The following is a 9574-nucleotide window of genomic DNA, read 5'->3' on the forward strand; positions in this document are numbered from 1 at the left end:
CCCAGCGCTTCTCCCCCGGGCGCCGCGCAGGGCTGTGCCCCCTCCCCCCCGGCTCTGGGGTCGGGGCTGCTGCCTGTGCTCCCCTCTGCGGCCCAGCTGCTCCGGGGAGCAGGGTCTTCCCCCGCTCTCTCTTGGGGAAGCTGGGCTCCGAGTGCCCCCAGCTGGGGTGTCCTTTCCCCGGTCACCCTTCTGGCCCCAGGGAAGCAGTGTGGCCCCTGAGCCCCCTTCTCCCACCCCAGGTCCCCTCTCTGTCCTAGGCTTTGGCCTGCTGGTGGCAGAAGAGAGTTGGCCTCGGAGACGCCTAGGGCAGGGAGGAGCAGAGACTTTTTCCTCATTTTGCTGTGGTGCTGTTTTGAGCACCCTCCTGCAGTTTCTGAGAGAGTCCAGCATCACACCTAATTTTTTTGCCACGATATCTGAGATCTCTTTTGCCTGGAGTGTGAAAAATCTCTTTTCAACATTCATCTGTTTCTCCCACTGGCCTGGGGATATGAGACACTTTGCCCGCCGTTCTTCTGGGGACGTGGGAGCTGTGCATGCCCTTGCTCTGGGCTCTGCATCGTCCCAGGCAGTTTTGGTGGCCCTTGGCCTGAAGGGGACCTGGCTGGGTGGGATGGTGGCTCAGCACAGAGCTGTCTCCGGGGAGCTATAAAGTGTTTTGTCTGGTCTTGTTCCCTGTAGGTAGCACCTGGCTCCTTCTCTTCTCGCTATGCTGCTCATATATTTCTTCCTGTTTTTACAGGGAAGTTTTCAAAGCAAAACATCGTCAAACAGGCAAGAAAGTAGCACTGAAGAAAGTGTTGATGGAAAATGAGAAGGAGGGGGTAAGTGTGGGGAGCACAGCTGTGCTGTATTTGGGGAAGGACTGGAGAGCTCATAGCTGAAGGCTAATCTTTGGGATGGCAGAGATGCGTGGTCGCTCTGTAGGACATCAGCGCCTCTTGTACTTCTTTAGCAATGTTTTCTGCTCTAACGTGCCAGATGTTGAACCCTTAAGGATGTGGGCAGGATCTCAGCCCTGTGGCCTTTTTCCTCTCATGCTGATAGTGCGATAACAGTGCGTCTCGTGGCTGCCCTGTCCCTGAAGGGTAGGTCCTGTTATCGTCTTGTTGGCCACAAAGCTGCGTGACACCGGGCACGATGTGGTAGCTGCAGGGTGGCTGAGCTGCCCCCGATGGCTGCTGGGAGGTGACGCCTCCGCACGCACTCATACACCTGTACGAAACCTGGTCACCCCCAGCTCGGGGCTTTGTGCTGGCTGTTGTTCGTGGAGGAACTGGCTAAGGCACCGACTGTCGTGGCCATGCTAGGGACCACGCAAGAGGCACGTGCTGAGAGTGTGCAGAGAGATGGGGCAAACTGGGGAGACAGTAACTGAGCGAACAGCCCGGGCTAGGGCGGCCGCTGCACGGGTCGTGTGGGGCTGTACGCAGCAACCTGTTACGGAAATGCAAAGTGAGGAGAGGAGGGGTGTCTGCATGCTGATCTCACTCTGGTGTCACCCAGAAACCTCGGTCTTGTGGCCAAATTTCTGAGACGCAGCATTCAGGCAGGTGTCTATCTTTTAGTCTTGTGGTGTTTGTAATGCGATGGCCCTGTCCTCCGGGGACTTGGTGTGCTGCGGCCTCTGGGTGCTGAGAGCAGTTGTACCCAGCAGGCTCAGCCTTCTGAAATACCCTTCAGAGAACAGGATCTGGTGTGATGGGGAATAAATTATGACAATCCCAATGTTGGCTTTGTCTTTTAAAGATCTGCTTGCCCTTAAAGGACTTATCAGGGTGCTGCTCAAGCAGGTCCCCTGCTGTGCTGCTGTGATCACATCTCTCCTCTTGTTCTTCTACGCTCCTAACCTGTGTTCTGTATTTCTCCTTTCCAGTTCCCCATCACAGCCCTGCGAGAGATTAAAATCCTCCAGCTGCTCAAACACGAGAATGTGGTGAACCTCATAGAAATCTGCAGGACCAAAGGTAGCGCGCAGCAGTCTTTCTTGCACTGACTTCTTGCTGAAGTGGCTGTTGGCTTTCTTTCGCTGAGCAAACTGGTGTTTTGGGGGGAGTGGAGTCCTTTGGCTGAGCGTGGGCCTCTTTCCCCATCTGTGATTTAGGGTGACGGTACACCTGTCTTTGAAAACAGTGTTTCCGAATGAGTTAAGAGAGGATTGTGCCGCAGCTTGGCTGGAATAAACTATTGTCAGTCCTGTGAGAATATGCCTGTGCTGTGGCAGTGAATGCAGTGCGCGTTGGGAAACTCCTGTTTGAGAGGCTTTAAATAAACTAGCGCTGGAGAGAAATGTGAAGCGCAGGGTCCTCGGCCTGGAGCTGGTTTTGTGGCTGTGCATAGCTGATGCCCTGCCAGGAGCTGGAGCCGTCCCTCTCTGAGTTTGCATGTGACACTTCTTGATAGCTTTGAGCTGATGACACAGCACCAGCTGGAGACTTTCTTGCTCTCCTTTTGTGCGTGACAGTAACTGCTCATACTCTGAGGGCTGCGTTCAAAGCACTCTGATTCGACGCGGAGCAGCTCAGTCACTGCATGCTGAGCTGTTCTTCCACCCCCTGCATTACAGGCTGTCCCTGAGGGAAGCAGCGTGCCTCCTCTGTGTGACTGGTGTGCTTAATGCACCTGGCCTTGCTTGATTTCTAATGAAATTGGTATTAAAAAAAAAATTGCAAATTTTTATATATCATTTTCTTACACGGTTTGAATTGGAAAAATAGTTTTGAAAGTGATAGCTGACGCTAAAGGCTGAGATGCTCTAGTCAGTCATTTCAGTTAAATAAAAATTAAAATGGTGTGAGTCTGCTGATGCCATTTTTTTTTAAAAAGTCCAGTCACTGAACTGGTAGAAGTCACTGGCCTGAAGTCACTCCAGTACTCCATCGCGTGTAGATTACTGGCTGAGATTTGGGAGCTAACATATATGAGCAGAAACATCATTCACCATTAACAGTGTTTGTTTTTTTTTGTTTTATCTGCTGTGTGATTAAAGCAGTTGATAGTGTGTCTGGCCTGCCTAAGATAAATATATTTTGTAGACATGTTAATTGTTTGCTTTTGGTTTGAATTCCAGTTTCCTTCCAAATCTACCTTGACCTCAGTTTCAAGTAAAATAGAAATGTTATATTTACTGTTATCAAACTTCAGGCTTTTCTTTTTTATGTTGGAAAGGTGTATTAAGGTACACCTTACCTGTGTAAAGAACTACATATCTCGTCTACTGTGCACGCTCCTGGTTAGCAGAGGAAAGCACTGTGTTTACTGTGAAGGCTAAACTTGGCTCTCATTTTCCGGTTTTAGTTGCTGATCAGCATGTTTTGCTGGTTACAGCTGATGAAAATCAGCCTTTTTTCATAATCTTTTGCACGTGTGCTCTAGGAACAAGACTGAAATTGATTGCTTTATTTGAGGTTTCCTGTTATTGACTTTAAATTGAAATTGAAATTGGAGATCTAAATCATTCTGATCTCTATCACTCCATTGTTATACTGTATGAGGCTGCAGGGTTTTCATACCCTTGCCTGCCTCATGCCATTGAGTACTCTGATCCTTATCCCCTGTTCTTTCATTGCTGCTTCTGCTGTCTTAGTGGTTCCTTATAAAGGATCCTCAAGGCATGTGGGGTGTCTCTGTTCCTCTCTGCTCCTGTGCCCTGAGGTTTTATCTAGTGAGCGTTGCTTGAGCGCTGAGGATGGATGGAGGTCAGGAGGAGCTGTGATGGGAACAAGGGTCCCTCACTGATAGTCCTTCCTTGCCTCTCTTGTAGCCTCTCCATACAACCGCTGTAAGGGAAGTATCTACCTTGTGTTTGATTTCTGTGAGCATGACCTGGCTGGCCTTCTCAGCAACGCCCACGTCAAGTTCACACTCTCAGAGATCAAGAAAGTTATGCAGATGCTATTGAATGGACTTTACTACATCCACAGGAACAAGGTAATGGGCCAGATCTGTGCCGTGGTCTGAGGTCCACCCCGCTCTCCATGTGGCCTCCAAGGAGCAGGTGTCTTGGCTCAGGCTGGAGGGCGATCCTTCCTTGTCCTTCGCCTCTACGGTTTGAATGTCCTGCTGGCACTGGGGTGCCCCAGGAGGATACCTTAATGCCTTAACCTTCCCGTGTCTGTTCTCATACAGATCTTGCATCGGGACATGAAAGCTGCGAATGTCCTGATCACGCGGGATGGAGTCCTGAAGCTAGCAGACTTTGGGCTGGCTCGAGCTTTCAGCCTGGCTAAAAACAGCCAGCCAAACCGCTACACCAACCGGGTAGTGACTCTGTGGTACCGCCCGCCAGAGCTGCTCCTAGGTAGGAGGTGATGGGCTCTACCGGCTTCTCTCCCCTTCTCTTCCCGCAAGTGACTTAACGCAGCGTCTCTGTTTAGGGGAGCGAGACTATGGCCCCCCCATTGACCTCTGGGGCGGAGGCTGCATCATGGCAGAGATGTGGACCCGCAGCCCCATCATGCAGGGGAACACGGAGCAGCACCAGCTCGCCCTCATCAGCCAGCTCTGTGGATCCATCATGCCGGAGGTGAGGGCGACAGCGGGGGGAATTTGGGGGCCAGGGGAGGGAGGAGGAAGAAGCTGTGAAGTAGTGGTGTGGGCAGGGGTTGGGATCTGGTGTTCCTGGTCCTCTTTCCTGCCCTGTGCGCTGGCCGCTGTGTGAACCCAGCGCTGGCGTGTGCCTGCTGCTGGCTTGGAGGCCGGGGCGTCTCCTCCCACAAATACTGTTTATTCCTGTGAGCCGAGTGCCTGGCCGGACACTGCACTCTGCTTGCTGCTGTGTGTAAACTCCCACTGTGCTGTTACTTGTATTCCACCTCCCAGGCGTAAAAAGGTGAATTTGGCCTCCCAGACCTCCTTTGAGATGGGGAAGTGGTGTCCTTGTTTTAGAGCGGGGAGGGATCAGGATACAGAGAGGATGTTGGCCCCTCAGAGCGTGAAGGAACAGAAGATTAGGTGCAGGAATCTGTTCTAATCTGTGTTTGGGGGTTGTCTCTTAGATAAACACCCTCAGTATTTCGTGTTAGATAAAGAAGGGGGTTTTTGTTTTGTGTTGAGGGGTCTGTCTGACGTATTTTGCAACAGTCGCCTCTGTAATTCTAACTTGTGATACGTGGCATCAGCTTGGTCCTGGTGGTCAGCCCTTTCTTGGAACAGCTCTTTATTTAGTGGTAGCTAGTCCTGCCCTCTTGTGGGAGATCGAGCCTAAAGAGACCTCTTGGCCAGGACTGTAATCAAGTGGGGTGCTGTAGGCAGGCCTTGATGCACATCCAGCTGCAGAGGCCTGATGCCACTGTTACATGCATTTAAGATGCTTTCTTTTGTATTTAAATACTTCCTGTGTTCAGAGTGGGTTGAGATAAACGGTGGTGACTGCAGCAGGCTTTCCTTTTGAAGGATTAAAGGTGCCACACACATATAGCTTGTTATTTAGCAATAGGTGCCACATAAAAGGTTGTTATTTAGCAATAGGTATTGTCCCTTGACCTTTCTGGATGTCGTAGTTGGCCTAAACCACGTTCTCTAGTAGCTCTGTGGTGTGAGAATCGGGAAATTCTGGAACGTCCTCAGAAGTGCTGTGCTGTACACTGTTCCCGCAGTGGCAGGACTCTGTTCGTTCTTGTCCACGTGCCTCCAGGCTTTAGCAGAGTGCATTGCCCTCTCCCTTGGCAGTAAAGTGCCTCCTTCACGCTGTGGGAACAAAGTCTGCTGGCTTGGAGGTTATAAAATAGTATTGTTCTCTCAGCAGAGCTTGCCCCAGTTTGCCTGAGGGCATTAGCATCAAAACCAGCTTGTCCTCTCTGTAACTAATTCTCCCTGACCCTCCCACTCCCACACCCCCTGCCCCAGGTTTGGCCGAACGTGGACAAATACGAGCTGTACCAGAAGCTGGAACTCCCCAAGGGCCAGAAGCGCAAGGTCAAGGATCGCCTGAAAGCCTACGTCAAAGACCCCTATGCGCTCGACCTCATCGACAAGCTGCTGGTGCTGGATCCCGCCCAGAGGATTGACAGTGACGACGCACTGAACCATGACTTCTTCTGGTCGGACCCTATGCCCTCGGACCTCAAAAACATGCTGTCCACCCACAACCAGTCCATGTTTGAGTACCTGGCCCCACCGCGCAGGAGGGGCGGGCACATGCCCCAGCAGCCAGCTAACCAGGGCAGGAACCCTGCTGCCACCAACCAGACCGAATTTGACAGGGTGTTTTGAGTGGGGACTTCCTCAGCGGGGTCCTGGTGGGGCTCCCCTATGGGGTGCGTTGAACGGGGACGTCCCAGCAGGGTCTGTCAGGGAAAGGACTTACTTCAAGGCAAAGTGCCTGCTGGTTTTAACCAAGCTCTGTTGTCTCCTCTCTTTGCACAGCAGCTCTGTCGCAGAGGAGCTGCGGCAGGCGAGCTGTGTGATTGTGTGTGTGAGTGGGGAGGTGAAGTGTGCAAGCCCAGGGTTGTTTCTCTGCTGCTTTGGCACAGAGCCTTGGCCCCCTTGAAACAATCTGTGCATTGGTTACGTGAATTTTGTGGATCAATTGTTATGGACCCAGTGATGGAGAAGGTGGCTCAGTCATTGCCGGAGCGCTGAGGCTCTCAGCAAATGGTGCTGTGGCCAGCAGGACTGGGGGAAGAGCTGCCATGGACCAGACGGGGCCCTGTTGGGGACTGTCTCAGATCTCCGAGTTGGTTATAGTTTCTTCATGGCATATCCTTTGAGCACTGTTTGAAGGGTTGATGTAGGACGAGGCAGGTGCCTCTGACTAATGTGGATGGGGTGGGCAGAGTCACTCTAGACAGTAGGACTAACTCTCACTGGAGTCTGGGCTCTAGACCAGAAAGGGACTTATTGGGCAAACCAGAGCGGTGGGTAACAGAGCTGGTTGCTCCATACAGCCAGGATTTAGGGTGGGATCATCAGTCTCAGTAACAGCACTCAGTAGCCATGCTTTCTTGGTTGTAAACTGCAATTAAGATTCTTGTCCAGCACACCCAGCCTTCCGCATGCTTTTCCCACAGCGCTAACTGTGGCAGGAGGTGAGATCCGGAAGGGAGTTGGAAGTGCTGCCCTCGGTCTGGGGATGGGTGCTCCAGGGGCGCAGGTCTGCTCTCCAGCTGCCTGTAGGTGTTTTAGGATGGTGTGATAGTGCTGGCAAAGCCAGGCCAGGAGAGCGCAGCCGTTCTTACAAATGCTCGCGTGTCCACTCCTCTGTCCTGGAGCTCTTTACGTGAGTCTAGAGTAAGATCACTGCCTCCCCCGATGCAGAGGTTAGACAGGCACACTGTGATGGTGTGTGTACACCGTGTCCTGCCAGAGCTTGTTAAGACTGATGTGTAGGTAGCAAGTGCTCCTTCAGACTGCTGCGGCCAGTGAATTCACTCTGAACACTTAGTCTTCCATAGTTGTCAGCTGCAGCTGGGTATCTTCTCTGTGAGCCACATGGGTCCCAAGTCTTTTAAATGAGTAACGTGTCCAAAACGCAGTGGACGATAACCTTTGGCATTTGATAGGTTGTCCGTTAACTAGACTAATGGCAAAAGCCACGTTGCTTGCATGAGATCTTGGGGCAGGAAGCGGTGGTGAGCGGACTGTTTTCAGAACAGAAAGTGAAGATGATAAAGGACGTATATAAGGTAAATCTCTCTTGATGTGGGGCTCTGAAATAGTGTCCAGCTGGGGGGACACATTCTGTTTGGAAAAATGAAGTTGGTTGCAAGCAATAAGCCAGATTACTTCTGCCAGTTATGAATAAACACGCTCCTGCTCCAAATCATTATTTTTCCCTTGTGTAATTCTTTTTTTTCCCCCTAAATGGAGAAACCAGCTAGAGTGCTGTGAAACAGCACATCTTTGATCTGCTGAGACAGGCAAGCAGATTCAAATTCAGACAAGCATAACTCCCCTTGACAGGGCTCCCTTTTATGAGTTGCCTGACTCTGTCTGCTCTTGCGCTGACACAGAAAATGGCTTTAATGGGTGGGAGGCTTACTGCAATTAGCTGTGAATAGTGCAGGTGTTGCAGCGGATTAATACAGCAGCAAAGGTAGCATTAACTGAAGTATTTCTTTTGTTAAAGCAGCCCAGCTGGTCTGCCATGTGTGCCTGGCTTGGGTAAAGGTAGCGCTGCGAGTGCCCGTGTTAGCTCTGGGTTTGAGAGCTCCTGTGTCTTGTGTGTCCCAGAGCTTGAATTGAGCATTAAGAGCTGCTACCCCTGTTGGCACAGCAGACCAGGCAGCCAAAATTCCCCTCGTGCTTCCCCTGTGCCCCCGCTCACCGCAGGAGTGAGGTTGAACGCCAGTAACGTCACCCTTGGGCTGCGAGGTGGGTCGGCGTGGGATGGGCTCTGCCGCCGTGGGGCAGCTTGCTTTGCTCTTCCAGAGCCCGAATGTTTAACTGTGGCACCTCAGGAAAGAAATTCGAGGGGCAGAGCTGGGGTCTTGGTTCTCCTGGGCCCTTTGCACTCGTGCTCCGAAGCACCGAAAACCAGGGCGAGCTTGGCACTATGTCCAGGACTGCCCTGTGACTGCGGTGGGGTGGCTGTTGGCCTGAGCCTGCAACTCATTTTCCGTGAAAGCTCCTCGGAGGAAGAATTGTCTCCCTTGGAAAACTGGCTTGTCTTCCATCAAGTGGGAGAAGGTGGCACTGGTCTGCAGCTGGCCTTTACGGGCGAGCACAGCGTAAATACGGATTACCGGGTAGGGACCAAAGCTTCTGAGACAGAAAAACAGTCAGTTGGGATTGCTTCTTGAATCTCCGTCTCAGTGTAGCTCAGCTGCTCTTTCATTGCAAAAATAAGGATGGTGGTGACTTTTTTTTTAATTTTGGAGCTGTTTGCTGATGTGACTAAAGCTGCAGCAGTGTTTCGAGAGCGTAGGGTTCAGGCGCTTCCCCGCTGCGGTTCCGGGAGGCTGTTTGCGATGCCTTCCCTTCGCTATCCCGTGCTTGCACAGTCTAAGCATTGCATTTTCAATGCACCTTTGTGAGGGGGTGTGTGTGAGAAAAACCAGTTTGTGTCTCTAAATGTGCTCTGTGCCCACCTGGGAGCCCTCCCCCTAGCCCTGGTTGTTTTGGAGCATCTCTGCTGGCGCTTGGAGGCGAGTCTGGCGCCTGTCAGCGCCGCAGGCGTGGTGGCGCTGCCCGGGCCGTGGCTGTGGCGGGAGCTGTGGCCTCCATTTGTATCCGCGCCTTCAACTCCCGCAGCCAAGGCGCTTTCCCTGCTCCGGGCTCAGCCCGGGGGTGTTTCCATCTCCTCGGCGGGGCGCAGCCTTGGCTCCCGGCGCTACACACGCCCTGCGGCCGGCTCCTGCTGGCTCTGCGGCCCCGGGGCGGAGGGGGAGCGCGGGAAGGGGGCGAGGGCCGCAGCCCCCGTCTCCCTCCGTCCCCCTCACGCCCCTGCCCCTCTCAAAGATGGCGGCCGCCTGGCTGCCGCCCCCCTCCTCCTACGTGGCCGCGGGGCCCGGCCCCGCCCCTCCCGGCCCTGCTCAAAGATGGCCCCGGGGCAGCCACGCCCCCCGCTCCACGTGGGGCCGTGCGGCCGCGCGGCGCCTCCCGGCAGGACGCGCGCGGCGCGATGGTCGCGCGG

General features: G+C 53.1%; 1 protein-coding gene across 1 annotated transcript in view; it reads left to right on the forward strand.

Annotated features, from left to right (window-relative positions):
• The window catches only part of CDK9 (cyclin dependent kinase 9), an 8221-nt gene extending 456 nt beyond the window's left edge, over positions 1 to 7765 (forward strand). The window contains exons 2-7 of the mRNA XM_026059729.1: positions 743 to 824; positions 1877 to 1967; positions 3764 to 3930; positions 4129 to 4300; positions 4377 to 4525; positions 5848 to 7765. Of these exons, the coding sequence (XP_025915514.1) occupies positions 743 to 824; positions 1877 to 1967; positions 3764 to 3930; positions 4129 to 4300; positions 4377 to 4525; positions 5848 to 6213 (1027 nt within the window). The 3' untranslated portion in view covers positions 6214 to 7765. The remainder of the gene's footprint in view (positions 1 to 742; positions 825 to 1876; positions 1968 to 3763; positions 3931 to 4128; positions 4301 to 4376; positions 4526 to 5847) is intronic.
• Positions 7766 to 9574: the final 1809 nt, after the last annotated feature.

This window comes from Apteryx rowi, unplaced genomic scaffold (assembly GCF_003343035.1).
Source record: "Apteryx rowi isolate R43461 unplaced genomic scaffold, aptRow1 scaffold_16, whole genome shotgun sequence".
NCBI lineage: Eukaryota > Metazoa > Chordata > Aves > Apterygiformes > Apterygidae > Apteryx > Apteryx rowi.